At 53.4% G+C, this 21,858-nt stretch overlaps 2 protein-coding genes across 2 annotated transcripts; both read right to left on the bottom strand.

Moving 5' to 3' along the window:
• Nucleotides 1-3,514: 3,514 nt before the first annotated feature.
• Nucleotides 3,515-3,808, bottom strand: CGCA056_v005257 (uncharacterized protein; the record flags this gene model as incomplete). Its single annotated transcript, XM_037320510.1, has 1 exon — nt 3,515-3,808. The coding sequence occupies one exon, from the start codon at nt 3,806-3,808 to the stop codon at nt 3,515-3,517; it is 294 nt and encodes a 97-aa protein (XP_037181815.1).
• A 2,924-nt stretch (nt 3,809-6,732) lies between these two features.
• CGCA056_v005256 (putative transcriptional regulatory protein) lies at nt 6,733-9,105 on the bottom strand (the record flags this gene model as incomplete). Its single annotated transcript, XM_037320509.1, has 1 exon — nt 6,733-9,105. One exon carries the CDS (start codon nt 9,103-9,105, stop codon nt 6,733-6,735), a length of 2,373 nt encoding a protein of 790 aa, XP_037181816.1.
• Between the last annotated feature and the right edge of the window lie 12,753 nt (nt 9,106-21,858).

The raw sequence follows: 21,858 nt of genomic DNA, 5'->3' as shown, positions 1-21,858 counted from the left end.
CGGCGGACCGTAGGCCTCTTGGGCCTGCCATTCTGGTCTACAGTGTAGCGAGTTGATGGAGCAGAGATGCATTTCGGGGATATTGGCGACCAGATGGAGCAGGTGTACGACGAGGGTACGGGGCAGCTGAGATCGGGTTGAGTGAAACAAACACCGGGCGAGAGCTGTGTTCGGAAGTACACTCGAGGTAACCCGGTTCCGTGTGCTTGTACCAAACGATACAATTCTCTTTTGTCATAACGTGCAGATAGAGAGAGGAGTGTGACAGCCTCATCCCGGACAGAGAGTGGGAGAAGTTCGCAGTCGAACAAATCAGCGGACGTCATCTGAGGCGTATCCCACGCCCCACCATGGGGCGGCCACACTAAGACTGCTGGAGCTCGACGCGGATCACCGGATTCGACATGGCTGTCATGTACCTGGAATGTTGGAAACGGCTGTCACCACGCCCTTTTGAGCGGGAAAATGGCATTTTCATTAAAGGTCTTTGAGCATCGTGTTGGTCCAAGGTTTAAGTGGCTAGAGGGAAGGGTGTGCATGATCCTTGCAAGGCTCGTAGTTGACTGGAGCCAGGTGTGTCAGGTTGCCAGGATAACTGAAATTGAATAAAACCAGAACCCGGACCAGCAAAACAATGGGATTCAACGAAAGTTTTCAGAGTTTTCCATCTCGAGAGGACATAGGGAGGTGTGGCGTTCAGACCGTCTCGATGCGCTAGGTTCCGTGTTTGGCGGGTTGAGGCTCGTCGAATCTTCTTCCAGGTCAGAGTTTTCGTCGTGTTCGGTCAACGCAGCTCACAGGGCGGGCGTTAGGAAAGCTGACTGCAGACTGTGCAGTGCAGAGTTAGGCTGGTTTCCCAGCTAAGATGCCGCGCCATCAGCTGCTCATAGCTCCCACGCAGCTCCTCTTGGAGAGCTCCATCAACCGGTCAGCTCGCCTATGATTGAGGGTGTGAATAGTGTCGCAGCAGTACTTTTGGCTGGTCTGTGCTTCCAGATCGGCCAACAGCGTGCAACCCCGGCCCAAATTAGCTGCATGTCTCCCTGAAGCTTGCGGGGGTGAGGCCCAGCAATAAGGAGGGGCTCCGAGAAGTTCCCGACATTTCAACGACGTGTCGTGGGAAACCTCAGCCCACCCAGATGACCAATCCTTCCGACATGACGGGTCCTTGTGCGTGTGGGTGAGAGGATATCGACGTCATGCTTCTCTGCCCCGGCATCAGAGCACACTGCTGGAGAAGAAGGAAAAAAAGGTGTCCAAGTTCCAGTACCCGTGGCACTTGTGGCACAGCCTCTGGGCAATGGACACAGATTCCAAAGCCGGGGCGGGGTAAATCCAGGCACCGTCCCAATTGAGTTACCACAGGTCGTGTCGATCGGTAAAAAGACCCGTTACACGGGATAGTCATGACGAGACTGTAGGGCGGCAGTCAGGGCGTCGAGCGGCGGCGGCAGCAGCAGCAGCAGGTCCAGCAAAGCGCGATTTATGCGTGACAATGTCGGGTGCGGGGAAGTTCTCGCACCAGGTGGTGGTTGTTGCCTTGCAGCTTCTTTTTTCGTCGTCTTGAACCCTGCCATACTTTTGTGGTCGAAACATGCCACGGAGGATTTTTTGCATTGCCGTACTTTCCGACGATTTGCTGGACTGGATGGACCTTTGCGGGTGCGCGTGGTCTGAGAAAGTCGGCTTTGCAACGATTGAGCATCTCCGAGCGGTCCTTTGTCAGCTTTCGGCAGGTGGCTTTGTGCTGTGCCGCTAGTGGCCGTATGATGAGAGGAAGGAAGAAGCAAGGTGGCCGCGCCCTGGCTGAGACGGTGAAGCCGGACGGAAGACCCGGTTGGTGGCTGTCATTCTGACGGGAGAATGACTGCGTGGGGCCGGTGTTTTCGGTGAAGCTCGGTCAGGTCTTGAGGTGACGCGGTTGGCAGACACCGACGTTGATGCTCGCGTGACAGCCAAATTTCGGCGCAGGGCAATCTCCCATCTCCAGTTCGGGCGACCAGATCAATCACTTGTTCCTTGCATGAGGCCACAGACGGGATGGTTTCCGTCGCGTTGGGAGCGGCCATCCATCCCAAGCGTGGAGGCGAGCTCGATGTCCCCTCCCGCGCCTGATAAGCTTATCAGTTGTCTCTGGAGATCATCCGGCCGGTTGAAATGCTGCAGGGTCTCCGTAGCCTGTGGTCTGTGATCGGAGCCGGGCGGAGATAGATAAGACATCTCCTGCCATATCTGGGGCTTTTGAGGCTGGAAAATCATCCTCATGACATTTTCTTCTCTGTGTCTCGTTCTCGTTCTCGCGACCAGCCGAGATGACGAACTTTCGGTCGGCCCGTCCAGCTAGAACCAAGCTAGGATTGCGGGAGTGACTCGTCGACGGTTTGCAGCACATAAAGTTCCGATATTGTTGATAATCAACGGTGGAGATGGTGGAGGTCGACGTCGTCGATTTGCATCCGAGCCGGAGAAGGATTAGCATGGCAGTGATGAAGTTGACAAACAACATTTGTCTGGCAAAAAGTGACAACAGGGTACAAGAACGGAAGGGAAGGACACATTGAGCGGGGCGCAATGGTCAGAAGGAAGGAAGGAAGGAAGGAGGGGGCAACAACCGACGTTCGCACTTCCCTCAGGCTTCCGCTCTGCAGGATGAGACCCTGGCCCTACATCTTCCCCTCGGATTTACAATATTGGCGTAACATAAAACCGACCACATCAGCCTCCCAAGAGAAGAGGAAATCCATCTTTCAACGGCGAAAGCATAGCCCTTCACTACCATGAGAGCAGCGTAGGCTCGACGAATCCCAAATGTGCCGCAAGCCCTTCGGCAGAAATCAACAGCAGTTGTGTAGTGGGAACATCTCGGAGGTTTGCCTGCGTCTATCTGTCTTACTTGTTGAACCATGTTCTAATGTGTGCAGACAAACCCAGCCCCGGTCTATAAATGCTCGGGCTTCCACTCACTGAGCCATTTCTCCATAATCTTCAACTGCTTCTTCGTTACAACCGCCAATGCCTCGACCACGTCCTCATTCATATGGATAAGGTCTAGGTCCGGAATGTGGCCTCCGCGTGCAACCACCATTCGAGGCACCTCCTCCGTACCGTTCCAAGGGCTGCCGGGCCGGTAAACTGAGCTCATCGTGGCCGAGTTCCACATATCGAATTCGCCATCGACGAACATGACCTTCTCGAACGGCGCATCCCAACCTCCTTTTGTCCATTTGTTGAAATCGTCTGCAGTGGTGCCTCGGGACATGGCTGGTCTGAAGCCGTTGACCTCCAGGAAGCAGTCGTCGCAATGGCGCTTATAACGCTCCGACGTAAGATGCGAAGAGACGATGTTGTTGCCATCAGACTGAGGCGGGCCGATGTGCCACCAACCAAACTCGTTACATAGCTGCCATGCCCAACTACGAGAGGTCCCGAGATTTGTCGGGCTCGACGGAAATTCAATTTCCTTCTCGTGCTCCCAGTCGCATGGAGTATCGGTGCAGAAGTCTTTCCAGTAGCGCTATATCAAATTCGCGAACATATTCCACGCAACATCTAGGACAACATCAGCCTCATTTAGACCCTTGTTGAGCGTCCCGTTATTGACGGTCTTCTCCATATGATTGCAGAATTCCGAGACGTAAGAGAAGCTGTCTGGCGGTATCTTTGTCAGCGTGCTTGCGAAATCAACATCATTGAGCAATGACACGCCAAACTCCTTCATCTCAGCGATCTCCTGCCTGTCAGCCTTTGACAGAATGGAGTCAACTTTTTTGATGACTAGCTTCACACTCTCAGAGCAGTTCCGTGGCATGACCTGCTTGATGGGAGCCCAAAACTGCCAAAAATCTTCGATGACGTGGATGACGGCAAAGAAGCATGGTGGGCAGCAAGCACCCCTGGCGTGATCACAGATTGCCTTGCCGCGAGGGCGCCCGCGTAGCTCCCGCCGATCAACACACAAGGAGACTTGTCAACGTTGGCACCCCCGCAGTTGTCGAAACCGAACTTCGGCAAAGCGCTTGTTGTCTTGAAGCGATTGAGGAACGGCGTGGTACTGCAGGTCTCTGCAGTTATCGTCTTAAAGGGCTGGGACTTTCCATAATACCGATCTGCACGGCTGGTTATCAGGACAGACGCTTCACTAAGCATAAACCAGCACCTAGTGGAACACACCAACGTTCGAAAAGGACGACCGCCCCTTGAAACTTTTCAGCGTACAAGTACGCGAGACTTTGCTTGGTCAAGTGCCATCCAGCATATTCCTCTGCATCTGCCTCACCGACGTTCACCATGAAGATGGGATACCCCGGGCCGCCCCAAAATTTTGCATTGTGCCAGTACCGCTGTTCAAAACAACCCTTCGTGGGGTCGGCATGGCCGATTAGCTGTGTTCACGTAGCGAGAGTGGCATCCTCCTGCGAACTGTTGGAGGCCCTGAGACTTTGATGGTTGTGCCTGACATCAAGCTCTTGGAGCGAAAAAGTGGCAGACGTAGCAGTGGCGAGAACTGCTGCGATGTTAGAGAGTGCCATCCTCATCGAAATAAGTTACTGAAGACACAATAACCGTCTTGAGGCCCAAACGAAAGACGAGGAGAACGGTCGTAACGAAGCGTAGCCTGTGCCACAAGAATCTCGGTTAAAAGATAAGAGAAACAACACATCTATCAACACCCCAACGATCCGATGGCTTGCGTAAAGGCCCTAACTCAAGGTACGCCTCAATCCTACAGCTCAGCAGACAGAAAACCGATTGGCCCAGCCAGCCAAGTCACAACCAAAGGTTCAGGTAGACAAGGCGAACTGGACCGGTATGACATCCATAAAGCACTCTGTTCACCCCATCATACCTCTCGACTTCAGACGAAGGCTTCGCAGGCTCAAAAATAAGACAACTCAGAGTTCGAGAAACGGCAAGGAGTGTCAGTTGAACTCTACCGATGGTGAAAAATACACAAGGTGGGACTTTTGTCTAATCAGAAGTCAGTAAACCAATTCAACGCAGCAAGACAAGTCTAAGTCTGTACAACCAAGGTTCCTAGTGATCACAACCAACTGGAGGGGGAAGGACTTGGAAAGCTTACCAGCCACGCGCACCGTTGAACTGGCCCTGCCATGCCAACCTCAGTCTTTCTATGGTCTTAATATTACGGACTCGAACCGTAGGTTAAAGTTAAAGACTGACTTTAGAAGCTGGAAAGCGGCAAATTTTCGTCTTTGGGCAGCGGCAGCGACCGCACCACGAGGATCCAATCGGCTCAGACAGGATAGGATCCATGGATACTTTCAACTACTCAACATATACTCCCAGACCCAGTAGTAACCACACTGCTCTGGACGACACCAAACCAAAACATGCACTCCGTGTATGAATTGAAACGTTCTCCCCAATCAAACTCTGAACAGCCCATCTTGAGCAAACGTCAGAGTGGCTGGCTCAACGACTGAGCTAACAAGCTCGCCCAAGTCAGCTCTGCCAGGGTGCCATCCATACTTTTTTTTTTCGAGCATCTAGATCGGGTAAACGCTCATACCACTCGCAGCCGTTCTCTCCTCTCAGCCCCAGGAATTCAGTTCTGACGCCCCAAGTTACGCAAGTTTGCCCGCTGCCCTTTTTCAAAACGCCACAAGGCGTTCTTGTCATTTCTCCTCGTTTCTTTTTACTAAACTCTATTTTTCGCATTGTTTTCTTTTCTCCCTCCAGCCGACATGGACTTTCCTCCCTTACTTCTGGGCATCCCACACGTCGCTGCCTTGATCCTACGTCCGGCCGAGGCACTCCCTCGAGTCCGATGTAAACTAGAATGCCCGAGAATCACGCAATAGGCTTGATATACAGTTGATCGTTCAGTATTTGAAGAGTAATTGCCCTTTCTGAACAAATCGGGAAATAAAAATTAGCATCGCAGACTTGGCCCAATGGAGAGCCGCCCCTATTAAGGTCTCGGAAGTCCCCCCGAGACATTGACACACACGTCCGCACACTCACACACCCTACATTCCACATTGTCCGGGGTGGCTGACGGCCGACGAGCGAGCGTGGACAAAATCTCTCCCGGTCTCCCCCGAGAGACGGACGGATGCTCCCTTACCTCCCCATGATCCAGACGCGTACCAGGTAACTGGAAAACGCATTCCCACGGCCATTTTTTCGAATGAGACTGCGCATTCCATTACAGTTTTCGCCCGTGGCAGACTGAGGCAACACGCACTCGCGCGCACGCGGACCTCACGCGGGCCTTGCCGTTGTAGCACATGGGGACTGTGTGATGTCCAATTCCTCGTCTAGCCTTGTGTAACCAGCAACTGGCGAACCGCATGGGGGCAATGACAGCATTGTGACTTCAAGTCATGGCGCATGGACAAAATGGATAGTATGTCTGGAGATTGTAAGATCAATTTTTTCCAAGACCTCAAAGGACGTGAGATTTCCGAGATCGGTCGTCGAACGGTCAATGGCCAAGAGACCTGGCTGGATCTCCCAGGAGGGGAAGAACCCCCCCTTCTGCGGTCTCATGCAGAATTAGACGCCAGGCCAATGGCTTCCCAGAGAAAGCCTTCCCGGGTGTAAATAACAAACAGGGAGTCGGTCGTAGCTTCGTACCCGATGAAGAAAAAAGGAAACAAAAAGCAATCATGGTAACATGAGTAACCGCCCAAACGTCACAGCTGATGATCCATTGCTGACTCCTTCCACCCCCTGAGAATGACCTGCTTCTTCAATTACCAAACGCCCTCAGGTATAGCTCTCACTGAATTGAGGCAGGGGATTGCCTCCAGCCACCTGTGAGAAAAACGCCGGTCCCCACTCCCCGATATTTTGGTCGGCAGCCATCTGCCCAGTAAACTCTTCAAGATCCTCGAGGGCGATTCCAAAACGCTGACCCTGGTGCTGGTTGACATATGACTCGATGTTGGCGACATCCGCGCCGCCGGCGCCTGCGTTCATGGCAGCCTCATTGCTCAGGGGCCCGGGTGCTGTTGCGAATGTCTGCGTCGGCGAATGCTGCGGCATATTGCCACCTGGGTAGCCCTCCTGCCCGACGGGATATTGAGCACTGTTAATCGCCGTAAACGAGGAGGCTGCCTGTCGCGAGTCTCGCCTGCTTTCCAAGCCGCCGCTGGCACTCAGGTGGGAGTACTCGGGTCCCATTGAAGAGCTGCGTTCCAGAGTGCTTGCTCGGGAGCCATCCGAGGCGTCGTACCCGAGAGATCGATCTTCATCCATGATGATACCATTGCTTGTAATCCTATCGGCCTTGACCCTCCACTCCTCAAGCCCACCGCCTCCCGAGCCCAACCGAATGCTCAGTGTTCCATCGCCGCTCCTTCTACCGTTTCGCTGGGTATAATCCACAAAAACCTTCGTGAAGTATTGATCCATGTCCTTGAAGTACGTCACGTAATTTGAAGCCATGCTGAAATATGGAGCGACCCTCTGCAGTGCGGTGTAGGCGATCCCGGCGTTTCCTGTTTTCGTGAGGTCGGGTACCGCTCCTGAAGCTCGTTCCTGGATCTCTTCATCGCTGACCATGTGCTTTTCGCTGTCCAGCTGAGGATAGTGGCGCGCGTAAATTCCCACAAACGCCGCCTGCCAAATGGCGAAAATGACAAGAGACGATTGAGGTAGCTTGTCGCGGCATGTCCTGATCAAGTCAATGATCTCCCGCGCAGCTTTGAAAACCTGCTCCGCACTTCGATACCAAAAGTCGTCCGGAACGATGGCGGGATCGAAGACTGGCTCGTCTAGAGGCCCGATTGGCTTCTCGCATTTGATAGCGATGAAGGGGATGTACTCTCGATGTAGCATGATCCGGCAGAGGGCTCCAAGCATGTGCAAGGACACATACATGCTGTTATCATGTTTCCAAAAATTTGAACTAGACCAGGTGAACTCTTCCGGCAGATGAGCATAAAAGGCCTCTACCTTGGTATTGAGCTGATAAAAAGTTGAGTCCTTATTCCAAGGGGGATACGCTTCCGTGTGGCGGCCACCAGCAAAGCTGTACTTGGTAATGTCTCCCCAAAAGTCGGCGAGTTGCACAAAGCGGCTGAGAACGCTGTCGTCGATAGGGCGCTCCATCTCTTGTCCCACCTGTCGGAGGAAGCCGGTGTAGACGGCCCGGCCCAGATCGAACGCGTGTTCGGTACACGGCAGTTGGATCTGCAAGTCGTCGGATCGAACCATGGAAACTCGCTGGGATCCACATGATAGTAACCGGTCGAGGATGAGACAACTGAACATGGTGCGTCGTCGTATCTCCTGGTCTTTCCACGACTCGGACGGCAACTGCGCCGACTTATGTGACCGCGACAAACCCAAAGCTCTCCTTCCACGAAGAGGCTTGTCACCAAATCCTAGCTTTAAGCCCTGAGCCATACGAATAGCCACGCCGACGTACATCCACGCGGCCAAGCCGCCACTGGGTTGGCTCCATTTGTATAAACCCAGCATCAAGAAGGCTTGAACCCGTACGACGGACGCCGACGTTAGGGCTGATTCAAGTGGTCCCAGAGCTGCCGTGAGAGCATTTGCGAAGTATTCCGACGCTGCTGAAGGATCTGCGCGAGGAAGAGCACCTCGAGATTTTGGGCCTGCAACTTTGTCGTATGTCTGGTGTGCGACGTACTTGACCAACTCGGGTTGGAATCTAGCTGTAAGGGCCAAGATACCTAGGAGCACCAAGTTGACATCCGCAGACGGTTTCTTAATCTCCTTGTCGTGTATGATGCTCTTCAACGTAGGAAGATGTAGAAATGGGAGCTCGGTTGCAAAGTGCAGCTTGTAGATGTCGAAAAGTTCATGCCAAATCTTACCCGATAGATATGGCATCGATAACACTTCCTCTGCCTTTGCAGTTCCATCGAGCTGAAAGGTGTCATCCAGCTTCTTGACTCGCTTTCGATCAGGGCCTGCCTCCCTCTCCTGCTTCGGTACAGTTGGCGGTTCTGCTCGCTTGGCTGGTAGGGGCGTAGGCTCCGGAAATTCACATTTGTGACCAGCCTTGATGCAAGTGTCGCAGGGGGCGCCGGAGTTGTCATTGTCGCATTTGATCTTCGACTTCCTACACCTCTGGCAAGCTATGCTAGACCTCATCGGAGGCCGCATCCCTCTGGAGGGTCTCTTGCCGCTCGGGGCGCCTGTTAACAGAGGCCTCGGCTCATCGTCGTCAGGCGCGACAGAGGAATGGCTTGACCTGGACCCGGCCAAAGGTTGCCGATCCGGAGGGTCTCCTACGGCGGGGGGGACGGCTGACCCCTCCGATGGCGAAAACGTTTCTTGGAATCTCCTCTTCGGCGTGGTCTGGGTGGAAGAGACAGTCCGGGCGTCATCAGCGTTTTCGGGTGAGAGAATAGACTCGATGCGATAAATGGCGGAAATCGTGACGGTTCGGGCCTGTTATAGACCCGCGAAGCCGGTAAGGGTGGCGGACGATGGGAGAAGAGGACCGATTAAAATGAGTCGGTGCACCAAGTACCACTGTCCCCTCCTGGTAATCCCACGCAAATCCAGGGTGACTGTGCTCGTGACAGAGTGACTTGGAGGGAAGGACGGCAGGAGATGATGAGTCGGACGACCAAGACCAAGATCTGTCGAGATGAGCTAAATAAGGCACCCCTCGAGTGTCACGGGCGCGCAGGGAGTGGCTGTTGACGACTTGCAACCTACGGGTGTTTGCTTCGGGTAACACACAAGAACCTGCAGCAAGCCGGGGAGCTGTTGGTCGGCGATAAGTAGATTGATAGAGCAAGGGCTGTCTACACCCAGTCGACAGTCGGGAGTCGCTACAGCTGGTATCCAAGAAAGTGTCGCCGTACGTCTCCGAAGCTGGGTAGTGAGCGGGCGACGAGATAGGTAGCTGAGGCTGGTGGTTGCTCGGATGAGAGATGAGGTAACGAAGCGGTTTCTGTCTGTGGTGCAGAGCGGTCTGAGTAGATGTGTTAGGCACGAAATGTGTTGGTTGCGAGATTGCGTCTCGTAGAACAGACGCTGACGAAGACGATTGGGAAACAGGCGCGCGCAAAAATAGGCGGGAGGATGCAATTCGTAAGGAATCAGGGAAGCAGGATTGCGAATTTAATCGGGGGTGGAATGCCGGGACGAGCAATAAGCAATGAGAGGTGGTCAAAAGCTCGCGTTCCCACGGCGGCAGACAGGGAGGTTACAGCCCAATGAACCGGTGGAAATGTTGAACAGCGGCTTTGGCCGTGCTGTCGACTCAATTTGACTGTGTGCCGGGCGGCACCTACACAATGTTGGTCCGCCTCTCCCTTGCTTGTTGTCTCTCTCGGTATATTTGGCTTTGTTTCTCTGCCCCTCCCCGTCATGTGCTGTTCGCTAGCATCACCTGGATCGACAATGTCTGAAATAAGGCTGGATGCCTCGACGCTGCTTCGCCGTTCCCCAGGTCGCTGGTTTTGGTAGGGTAATCCCATCGAGACACAGTTGGAACAGCCCGACAGCACAGTCGAGTGAGCCGAGCTGCCCTCTCCCAAAAGCGGCGCGTCGTGCGGTGCGGGTGCTTGTGGTATATTTCGTAGGTATGCGCCCCCCTCGACCACTCAGGCCCCATGTCACTGATCAACCCCACGCGCAGAAGGAATAATGTAGCGGGCACTGGTGGGAGGGGTTGCTGCATATGCACATAGGCAGACAGCAAGCAGCAGGAGTCTAGGTTGAACGCAAGCAAGGATGCTGGGAAGATATCCGGGTGGTGTCAACCGGAGATGTGACGAGCTTCCCCGTCGACGATGGCATGCCAGAGTTGGCACATGAATGTGATGCGTGTGTGTACATCGGTGGCCCTGTTCGACGGTGCACAGAACGAACCTCGCCGAATATCTCGCGTGCATTCGTGTTTGAGAGCAATCATCAGCCCCGCGTGACCAGATATACTCCCCGGCCAAAGCACTCTCTTTGAATTTTGACCAGGGCCACTTGCTCACATCTAGCCGTCATCCGCCGTTGCCTCACTCGCAGGCAGGTACGGTGCTCACACTGCTGGCCCCGACAGGCAAGATCGGCCAGACTTGGGATTCGGCCGGCCGGCCCCCGCTTAATGGATGGCTGGGAACTGCTGTGTGCGATCCTGGCATATCGATCTTTATTCAAACGGCTTCATCAGCGGGAACGGCTGCGGTGGAACACTCGGCGGAGAAGCAAGGCGGTGGATGCCAGAACATCGTCATTTGGTGGCGATGGGTGCGTCTGAATGCGATGCGGGAGTATCGTGAGACTAACAATTCCAATATTGGCTTGTATGATATGGTCGCCCCGTCCGACGCCCTCTGAGGCTGCAATCGGTGTTTAGGCGTTTTCTAGACCTCTTCCATGTCGCATATTTTGGCGTCTTGTAGGAGAACCAAAAGGTCTCTGACCTTGCAACCAGCGACGCAACGTTTTGTTCGGTCACTCAAGTTGTTCATGCCGAGCGTACCTTATTCCCTCGGCTCGAGCTTTGCGTGTGAAAACACACAAATGCTAGTACGCCATCATACCCTGGTCGACCTTGCAGCAAGAACAGGCATGATGCCGCTGATGCTGATGCCTCAGCCCCAACGTTCTTGTAGTTGGTGTCGGTTTGGTAGTCGGGTACCGGTCAGTCAGCGGTGGTTTAGCGCCTGAAGACGCCTCGGGGGGCGCGGCAATGGGTCGCCAACTCAATGTCGGTTCGGATTATGGTTAGGTTATCCGTAAACGAGTGACAGGTCCGGGGCTTCTTATGATAAGATGGAAATGGTGTGCAGCAGTGAACGGAACGTATTCCCTCCCTCTGGCCTTAAGCTATGAAGCCTATGCCGGTCATGGGCCGCGCCGCGTGGAACGCAGCCGAAGCATCCATGGCGGCTGGGGCTGACGTTGTGGGTGTGCGGTGGTGCAGTGCGGTACGGTAGGATGACTGGCCGCACGTATCCATGGAACAGCGATTCTGTCTTGCTTGGCCCTGCTCTCTCACTTCGGTCCGTGTCCCAGAATGCCCTGGCTCCGGGCTGGTAATCGGCCGATCTCTGGTTGCTTGAGGGGTCGATTGGGCTCCTAGCTGCGCTATTCGCAGATGGGTAGCAAGAGACCAGGATGCGGAAGCAGGGCAGGGGCAGCAATGGCTGGCTGATTTGCAGGGTGGCATCGCCGCGTGAGCATCCAGCGCTTGAGTTGCAAAATTGCAACTGGGCTCCCGGGCTTGCTGGCAGGCCTTTTGACAAGTCGGAAAACGACAATGGCGCACCAGTTGGAGTGAAACCGAAAAGAAAGCAATGGGTAGACGCAATTCGGCACACGGTCCCCGGCAGTCCGCGCGAGCAGATTCCAGAGTACGAAGATCCAAATTTGCGAGGCATTTGTCGAGAGACGGACTGGTAAAGTTCGCACTCTGCGTGTACATTCGTAACATGTAAGGATTGGGTAGAAACTGGACTGGATCAGCCCGCAATGACAAGGTCGAGTGTAAGGGTGAACCCTGGCTGAGCTTCCATGTTTAGCTGGTGGCGGCGGATGTGCCCGCTGAGAAGAGACCAAGCTCCAAGCTGTCAGCTCCAGGGCCAGCTCCAGGTCCATCTCTATCCCATCCCCCAGCTCCGTGCCCACTTCCTCCTCATGGCCGTCGATTCAGCGTGCCGGTTCGACGTCGGCATGATGAATCGTCGAGCAGCGGCTCAATGGTTTAGCCGATGCTTGAGCTTTCTCAGATGCTGGGGGCTTGCGGGCATCGTCCGGCGAGAAGTGGACGGGTCTTGCTGGATACGGAGCCGGAGGTGGAGGAAGTCTAGGGAGACGTCGATACCGTACGGGGTGTAGGCGAGTCGTCGGTGGCGTGGCTGGACGTCCTTTGTCTCAGTTGGCGGGCAGTGGTCAAATGACGAAGATGGCCGTGATGGGCAGCGAAAAGGCCGGGGTTTGGTTGGACAGAATGCGTCGGAGTTGCTTGCGAGCCAATCCGCCTGCTGGAATTGGGGAGCTTGGGAACCTTGGGGGCCCTTGGCGGTCCAGAACAACAATGCTCCTTCTTCTCAGGATGTCTCGCGAGGAGAGACAACGAACAATGGTTACACGAAGCGAAGAGACAGAGAATGCCAACGCCCGCGGCTGACATTGGCGTGGCACTGGTAGGTGGCAGTTGGGGAGTTGGGGTGGTTGATGGAAAGTGCCTGTGGAGGTTAGCTTTCCCATTCAGTTTTCGATGGCCATCGGACCCGACCTGAATGGAAATATCGATATTTCACCCTTCCTACCTTCCTTCCTCCCCTCCTCTTCCTCGGCCGCCCAGGCACCTGCGCTAACCTTTCCTCCTTGTGTAAGAGACCAATGACATTCCAAATGGCAGCTGCGACCAGCAGGCGGGCACCATGGCTCCTGCACTTGCCCGTGCTCAACAAGTCGCACTTCAGAGGAAACAGCTTCGAGGTAATTAGACGTCGACGGTCTAGACTTCCACCCATCATCGTCATTCCTTCTTTCTTTCCAGATCATAGGGATAAACACCGGAGAATGTCATCACCTCCGTCCCGACCTCTGATTTACGCACCAACACATAGGTACTCAGCAAGGGCCAAGAAGCTTGTCTCTGTCCCCGGAACTGTCCGAGCACCTTTCAGATACCTTCCGGACGAAGCCTTTGCCCTCCGGCTCGCTCGCTCGGATATCTCCCTCGCATTCCCACGGCGATACGATACGTGAACTCCCATGCCTTATCTCGAAGGACGGCCTGGGTGACTCTGGAAGTTGGGCCGCCGTCGGTTATGCAGAGTACCCTTCATCATGAGCACGCACTGGATGCAGGTCATCACAAAGGCGGTGGGGATCATCATCGGACGATTCCCCGGCTCCGCGGGTGTCTCTGCTTCGACCTCACTTCCCCGTCACCGACCTTTAACTGAGGAATACAACACAACGTCTGTGAAATGAGGCGAACCGCTGCGTCATGCATCGCCGCCTTTCGCGACCCGACATCGTGGGTTAGGGTGTCTGTCCCTGGGGCAAGCCTCTCCGAGGAACACTGTTATTGACAGGGAGAATCACATCCGAGTCGTTCGGCCTCCACGTCTCACGACATTCGTTTTCGTGCCTCGCAGGAATACCACCATTTTGTTCATAGGGAAAGACTCGCCTGGTCCCTGACCTATCGCACCCCGAGACACCCCGAATCGAATTCTGGCCTGCCATCTACGCAACGAAAGCTGTCTCGGCCCATGACGACATACAACTTTTCCCTGCAACCTCGACCAACTACAATCACTGTGATCGCGACATGCCGAGGCGGATTTATCGAGGCACCAAGACATGGCAACATCCACTGGTTATCATCTTGCGGGAATCGCCCAGTCATGGATTCAAACCAAAGTGCCGGTCTAATGCCAGCAGTAATATCCAACGACATTCCACAGGGGAAACTCTCCTCGAGAACTTCATCGTCGCTGATAACCATCGATCACCATTCGACTTACTTCCCGCAGCTGGTGACTAACATATGTGACGAGTGGTTTATTTCCGACTAATAACGTCCTCTTCATCCTACAGTTTTCTGCTCGCCACAAGCCAGTAGACATTCAGTTCGGACCGCAACAACGATGCATACTTGTAGCCCAGCCCTCGAAAGCTCATTAAAAGAGAACGATCAGTGCCAAGCATTTCCGAATGGGTGGTAAAGGCGCTCTTAAGGTTAAGACATGCGGTGAGCGTTTGTCTGTCTCCTAACCTAGAAAAAGAAAAGCTGTGCTGCAGGGGGCTTCAGACTGCTGATTGCAAAGACTGGCAGCCATCTTCTTATGCGGTTATTCGTCAATGGGCACAAGACGCCCCGAACATATCGCAGCAACCCCAAGTATCTCGCCTTTTCCGACAATGCTGGTGTGAATGCTGATGGAGCTCGCTAAACTGTCCACAAGCCAGAGACAACCCGCTTCGTCACCATCACGGGACACCCAAGTTACGCCCGTATTGCATTGCCATCTATCTGGAGACCAACAAGCAGCATGGCGAAAGGCAAGAGGCATTTCCCCCCAAACCCTGTGCTCGCGTAATTACCGTGAGGGCTGGGCCCGAATTCGAAGGAATGCTCCTCATTGGAATCATTCATTGGATGGCACGACCTGAATGCAGTCTCGTAGGCTTGCTTGTTTGGGAGAAATTCTGCTCGAGCAGTAAGACTTTGTATGTACGGCATTTGAGCCCCTTCATTGCTGGGAAGGCGGCTGAATAGCCTGCGATTGTACCGACAGTGTCTCCAGAAGTGAAAGTTGCTGCTCTTGGAGGCTGGAAACAGGTGGCCCTCAAGCTGACTGGCAACACATGCCTGGATGATCGCCTATGCTCGCTCAGCCCAGATTCGGCTTGGCATAGCGTGCCATCAGGATGGACCATCTCACAACCAACGAAGCGAGCTCGCTACAAGCTAGCTTTGACTGCAGCCTCTGGGCAATTCACATAGGCGACAGGTTGCCAAAGGTCTTCGCCTGTCTCCTGGTGCAATTTGATGTCATCTCTCCAACTTCCAGACGCTTTCAAAAGCCTGGTCAGGTTTCCTCGATTGGAACCTCCTACGGCGCTATCCAGGGCAAAGCAGAGAGTACGGAAGCGCGTTGTCCAGCCGTGCTCTTGTTGCTTTCATCCGGGCACCCAAGATTGAGCCATGTCTGCGTTTAAACATTAGAATGTTCCCGGGACAGGGCAATGGGCATGGGTGCATAAGAAGCGAAATGCAGCTCCGCCCGACATCCGACCGCCGACCGGACTCGCACATTGCCAACATCTTGAGTTGAGAGAATTCCATCCCCATCCCTCGCAAACCATCCACTTAACGGAAGTGGGAACCAAAGTCGATACGCCAGGCGATAATCACCATAACAGGATCGTTTCTCGATCTATTCACCGCCGCCAAGCAATTGCGTCTGGGCAGTGGACCTTTGAGACTTGATCTGAGAACTTTACGGGTTTGCTTGGCATCACATTACCATTACTCGATCCTCTCCGACACCATGTTGAACCAAAGCTACGATAACGCCAGCGTCGATGACGTCTCAGCGCTCCGGCCTTGTGTTTACTGATCCAGCTCTGCAGGGGAGCTCGTACAGCAAGTCCTGTGGACTTTACAGCCCTACTTGCCCGTGTCTTGCCTTGGTTTGGGCGACTGCCAACACGGCTTGCGGCTCTGATCCTTCCCTCGGGTAGATGATCAGGAGGTTACATTCATTGCCCCTCATCTTGAGCCCGGCCGTGGCTGCCCTAATGGAATAATGAGAGTTGCCCATCTATTTCGGTCGTGATGCCAGCTTAAGTTAACCACAGATGAAGAGTCCAAGATATTGCTCTGGGACGTTACTTGGGGATACTAGTGAGCTAGATTGCAACGATTCCACATCATGTAGAACGGATTGCGCGGCCATGAATGAAGGCACGTCGACCTCCGCAGTTTTCTTGGTTGGTGGCTACTTAGCCAGCCCACTATCTGAGAGAATGGAGGTAAGATGACTTGACCTGCGAATAAGAAATGCGGGAGGTGACTCCTCGTGACTTGGGCGATGCTAGCCTTCCCAGGCTCAGTAGGCGTCGCGAACAGTCCACACCTGCTACTGTCCATTTGTAGCATCACTTTCGGGCTCTCCAATAGATTTCTCAAAGAGACCTGAAGCATATAACTCGCCAAAGATTTATTTCAATGGCTCCTCGATGCTGTCGCCTTGGAATACTATGACCATTGGCGACCCGTGTGCCGGCTCGAGGTGGGTGGGCAGCTGGATTGGCCCCCTCAGCAACAGCTGAGAGGAAGCTGCACTGGTTCCTGTTCAAGGAAGCGGACTTTCATCCCACCGGCATTGAGATCTTGCAAACACGGGAGTAGGACGGGAAGGACCCCCTCACCGTGTCTGTATGTAGGACAATGGTCACATACATGCAGCCCTCCTGCGGCGCTTGCGTTCCCAACAAGACAGAGAAGCTTCGCCACCGACTTGAATTTGTCCTAAATGACGGCCTATCAGTCACGCAAAGCGAGAGGCTTCATTTCCGTAACTTGGGGTCTCCATGGAGAAATCCTCAATGCCGCCGCTCCTCCAACCTCCCGCAGAGCGGAGGGTCGGAAAAGGGCAAGCTAGAGAGGCACGCCAGCGCAAACATCGGGACAGCATTCAAGTAGAGAAACGAGACACGATCGGTCGTACGTTTCATGATTCATCATATCTCTGGCCTTTTAGATGCTCAGACTTGACGCTGCGCCCAACGTCGGAAGTGAGGACGGCTGGCCAAGCGTCGAGCATGCCGCTTCTCCCATGTCACTGGGAGGAAACCGGAAACAGAGAGGAATCCGGGTGATTCAAGGGCCCCAGTCATCGCTTGGTACCTTGTTTTCCCAATCACGCAACGCCCGCCGTCCGCCGTGGCGGAGCTGCGGGACAGCGGCGGCGTAGTCTACCCCCGACGGGTCCTACTTCTAGTGCCGTCACTTCGCCCATGCTGTTGATACTGACGAGGACTCTGAATGCTTGTGTGAACTACCAGAGCCGGGAGAACATCATCATTCTGGTTTTTGGAATATGCTAGATTTTCGGTGGGAAACAAGTAATCTGCAAATTGAGCGGTGCTGGCATGTCAAGCTATCAAGATCAAGACCAGCCTGCCGTGATGACCGGTGACAAGGCACCCTGAGATACGGTACACCAACCAGTTTCTGGAAATCATGTCCCCTTTCCCGCGAAGAAGACACTCATTCTCGACCCAAAATTTCTCTTGACCACGAGTTCTCATAACCCAGATCGTTCCGGAGACCCGCTGCTGTAGCGGGGTAAACATGTGTCCCTGTCGCCGACATCGCCGAGTTCGCCGGGTACCCTGTGATCCCTCTGCTGCCGAAACGGAGCTCTATGCTCGCTTATGATTCCGCTCATCTTGCATAGGGTGCTCTAGAAATGCCAATATCAGCCCTTTGTGGAGATACTGCAGATCTGTTGATATGGGCATCACCGAACATCATCTCAGGCCTATCTCCCTTGATGATAAGCTCAACTTGGAGACCGTAGTTTTCTCAGTTAGACCTCTTCATTATTTTCTGCATACTCTCCATCAAGTGCATGTCAGAACATCCGCCTGGCGTTACGAAAGATGTAGCTCAGGGGGTCGACGTAGGCAAACAGCGCTCGGTTCGACCAATCTTGACGGCCCAGCTTCTGGCAACTTCCCATAAATCCTGGCGTATTGAAAGGCTCTCTGAGTAGCCGGGGTTATTCGCTGCCTGGTATAAATCTCTAACATTATTGCTCTCCCAAAACGAAAAAGAAAAAGAAAGGGCATCTCGAATCACACGTCTGAATACTCAATGCCCAGACGTCGTGTTGTATGCGTCCGGGTCGAGACGTTTGTCGTTAGGCCGTCTATCCACAATTGAGATGCTTTTCCTCGTCCCCATCCTCAAGGGAATAGATCAAGGGGACGATACTGGCCTGACGCTCCATCACGAGCAAGCCTCCGCCATCCCCCCAACCCCCTCCTCCGAGCCGTGCCTTAAACCAACCTTTCGCTGAGGAGAATCTGAAGATGATCCACTGGTTGAAAAAGTTAAGAAGCGCAAAAAGGAGGTCCCAATTTTGACTCGCCTGACGGAATCGAGGTTGGACCAGGCCCATTTTGGTCGCAGCTCCGCCTACGGATCTGATGTTCCCAGTGATCGCCAGACCGCACCAAGCCCTTTTCCCACATTCAATCTTGGAAGCTGGCCAGAAAATTAGCTCAGATACATGCCGCTATACAGGGCAGTAGCAGTCATGATCAGGCTCGAAGCAATGAGTCTTTGCCTCAGGAGAGCAGCCGAACTGCGCCCCCTGAGTGCCGTGCCTACCGCGCCCGCGGCCACGACCGCAACGACTACGAAGTCGTATTGGCAGCAAAAACAGCCAGCCAATGGTACTCGCACAGCAAAAAGGAGGTCCTCAGCCCATATTTGGGGTTTTCAGCCACTGACTTCGAAATGACCGCTTTGCGGCGAAGCACCGTCCCCCACTTCGGGGCATTCGCGCTGATAATCCAGGCCATATGTACTTTGGAAGGATGACTTGTTGGAAGTTTTGGCAAGATAACGGCGTTAAATATGTCAACTGAAGTTCCTCCCCCTGAAGGGGAGCAACGGGCTGGTGGCGGTAAGGGGCTGGTGGTTGGTGGTTGGAAGGGGAGGCATGAAGGCCACTTGCTGCTGGACGGCCTGGCTGTGATTCAAGACTTGGCGGGTAAGGGCGAAGGTGGCATTGCAGTCTCGTTGATGAAGATGACCAAGGTACTGGGCGAGGGAAACAAACAAAATTTTGCAGGATAAAGTCACTTTGACCACCGCTTTTCTTTTTCTTTTTGGGACCATGATGGAAGCGTTTAATGATCCTAATGTCTTGCCCGAGAGTCACCCTTTTCACGAATTCAGAAGATTCAAAAGCCAGCAAAATGAACAACTCAATGCATCAAGCAAAAAGGATGTCCTCAGATCATTTGGGGCTTTCGCTCACAGAATGGGTTTCCAGACTTCCAAAGTTCGAAATGAGCGCCTTGTGGCGAGCATAAACCCACGGAATCGGTGCCGATCAGCTAGACCATGTGGCCGTTGGACGAGATGAGTAACTCAAATCGAGCTGAATTGTTGGAAACTTGGGGAAGGTAACGGCCTTAGATAGCTCACCTGGATGGAGGAGCGGTTACGGATGGTGGGAAGAGGGTTTCCTGCTGGAAGGACCGACTGCGATATGAAACTCGTCAGGGAAGGACCTCAGCGGAACCTTGGACCTGCAAAGTCGATTGTGTGTAAAGGGGACTGGGATGAAACTGAAAACCGCACCAGAGTGCCATCAGCTCCTGCTCGCCTCGGTATGACGAGTATGATGTCTGATCACTTCTGGCCACAAGCTCGATCGCGGCTCCAGGCAACTGTATGTGAAGGCGGTATCCGCCAGCCTGGAGCAAAGCTATTGGCTCTATAAGTTGCCGAGTATCTCCCTCTCATAAACTGAAGATCCGGGTATCACTTAACCGGCAGTGAAGCTGTGCGGGTAAGGAAGCATGATATACGTAGCAAATAGGCGCGCACCTCTTGTTCAGAAGTCTCCTGCGATGAACATTCATCATGCCGTCTCCAATTACAATAACATCTGAACTTTTATCTTAAGAACCTAAGCTATTGCACGATCTCCGAAAAGGCCACATGTATTCGAAAGGCTGAATTCATCACTTGTTCATCCTCAAGGGTTGAAAGTATAATAAGCAGTTGGCTAGCCGTAGCTTTCTCTGGATCAGGCGTGGACAGACAATCGTCAGGTCTTGCAATGTCAAGGAAAGGTGTACCAGAGTTTCCACCGATACGCCAACACCACTTCACTTCTCTTGGTTCTTCACGCGAAAGGGTACCGTAGCACATCTGTCTCGGCGTGTTCAGTCAAATCGGCGAGCATTGGCTGACGAAGACGCCATAAACTACTCGGAGCGTATTAACAGCTCTTTAGATATAGCAAGACCTCCTTTGAATTCTGAGACTTGACTTAGCATTACTTATGCGATCACAATCCCAAGTAAAAGCGAAATCGAAGAGGCAGATTTGTGATGCCTTCGTTGAGGGTTCAATGACCTATGCATCTATATCTCCCATTAAGATTCGACCCAGTGCAATGAAAAGAAGCGTGGGACCAGGGCTCGTCTGCCAGAGGCATCAGTGACTTGGGGGATGCTGAAGATAGAGGCCCCGGAACCGCGATGTCCACCGCCGATATTTGGACATTCCCCGGCAAAATCTCCTTCATGACGGTGGTTACGAAGCCATGTTGATGTCTTCCTGCCGTCTATAAAGTCCGAGATAGGCTTTGGCAACGGAAGGCAGGAAATTGGGTTGATTGGCAGGGTGTTTTCGCAAATGGATTGGAATCTTCTTATCTTCCACCCCAGAGCCCGCAGTAATATGACAATAGGTCACCTAAAATCGACGACTCGCACGCCTCATCGCTGTCGCCCAGCGCGTATCATCACTCGAATATCTTATCATGGCGAGATATCCCAAAGCCTTTTGAGCTTTGAGCTTCTCTGCGACTCATTTTCAACATCCAGAGAGATGGCATCCTAAACCACTAAACCAGAGAGCAGAACAACTCGAGGACAGCCACAACCTTCTTCGTTCTTTGGTTCCGAGAAAGGTTCTACCTCTCAAATTCAGCTCCGATTTAAGATCTCGGGTCTTCGTCGACAACGGGATGTTACTCGTCGTAGTACCGAGCACGTCCGTCCAGAGTGCGCTCTCGGCAGGAATATATGTATAAGGCCACCGTTTACAAAGTACTCAACCTCAGAAAGCAAAATGTGAAAGGGTGGTCTCGACTTCACTCTTGTGGTTTTAACCAGTCGTCATTGGACTCATACTTCTACGGGAAGATGTGTTGTCACTCGAAATTCGCAAGGCTCCCTCAGAAGCTCGCCAGATCTCTGCCCTTGAAAGTCTAGAGCTTAAGCGCACATGAATAACCCAGAAACGGATTATAAGACCTAGGCATTGCATGGGAAATCGTTGGCATATCTAACCAAGACTTGCGCAACGACTGAAGATGAGGACAATACTGCCCGATGCGGAAATACGATCCAGAAGCTTCATTCGGCCTCCCTCCTTGGCAGCAAACAGAATTTGATGCCTATTCCATATCCCTTAGAATTACTCTTTATACTATCGGCGCACCATTTGCTTGAAGCTGTCGGAAGTCTGGTAGGTATTTCTGATTTACCCAGCGAGGTGTCGACAGCATAAGGGGCACGCTTTCTGACCTGGCGCGCGGAATATTTAAGTAGGTTCCCCGTCTATGAAGATACTCAGCAACCCGCTGCGCCGCGTGGAGATCATGTTCCAAATTCGACCCATTG

The sequence above is a fragment of the Colletotrichum aenigma genome (assembly GCF_013390185.1).
Source record: "Colletotrichum aenigma strain Cg56 chromosome Unknown KSG_Cg56_contig03, whole genome shotgun sequence".
NCBI classification, from domain to species: domain Eukaryota; kingdom Fungi; phylum Ascomycota; class Sordariomycetes; order Glomerellales; family Glomerellaceae; genus Colletotrichum; species Colletotrichum aenigma.
This window is presented reverse-complemented; position numbering and strand designations above follow the sequence as displayed.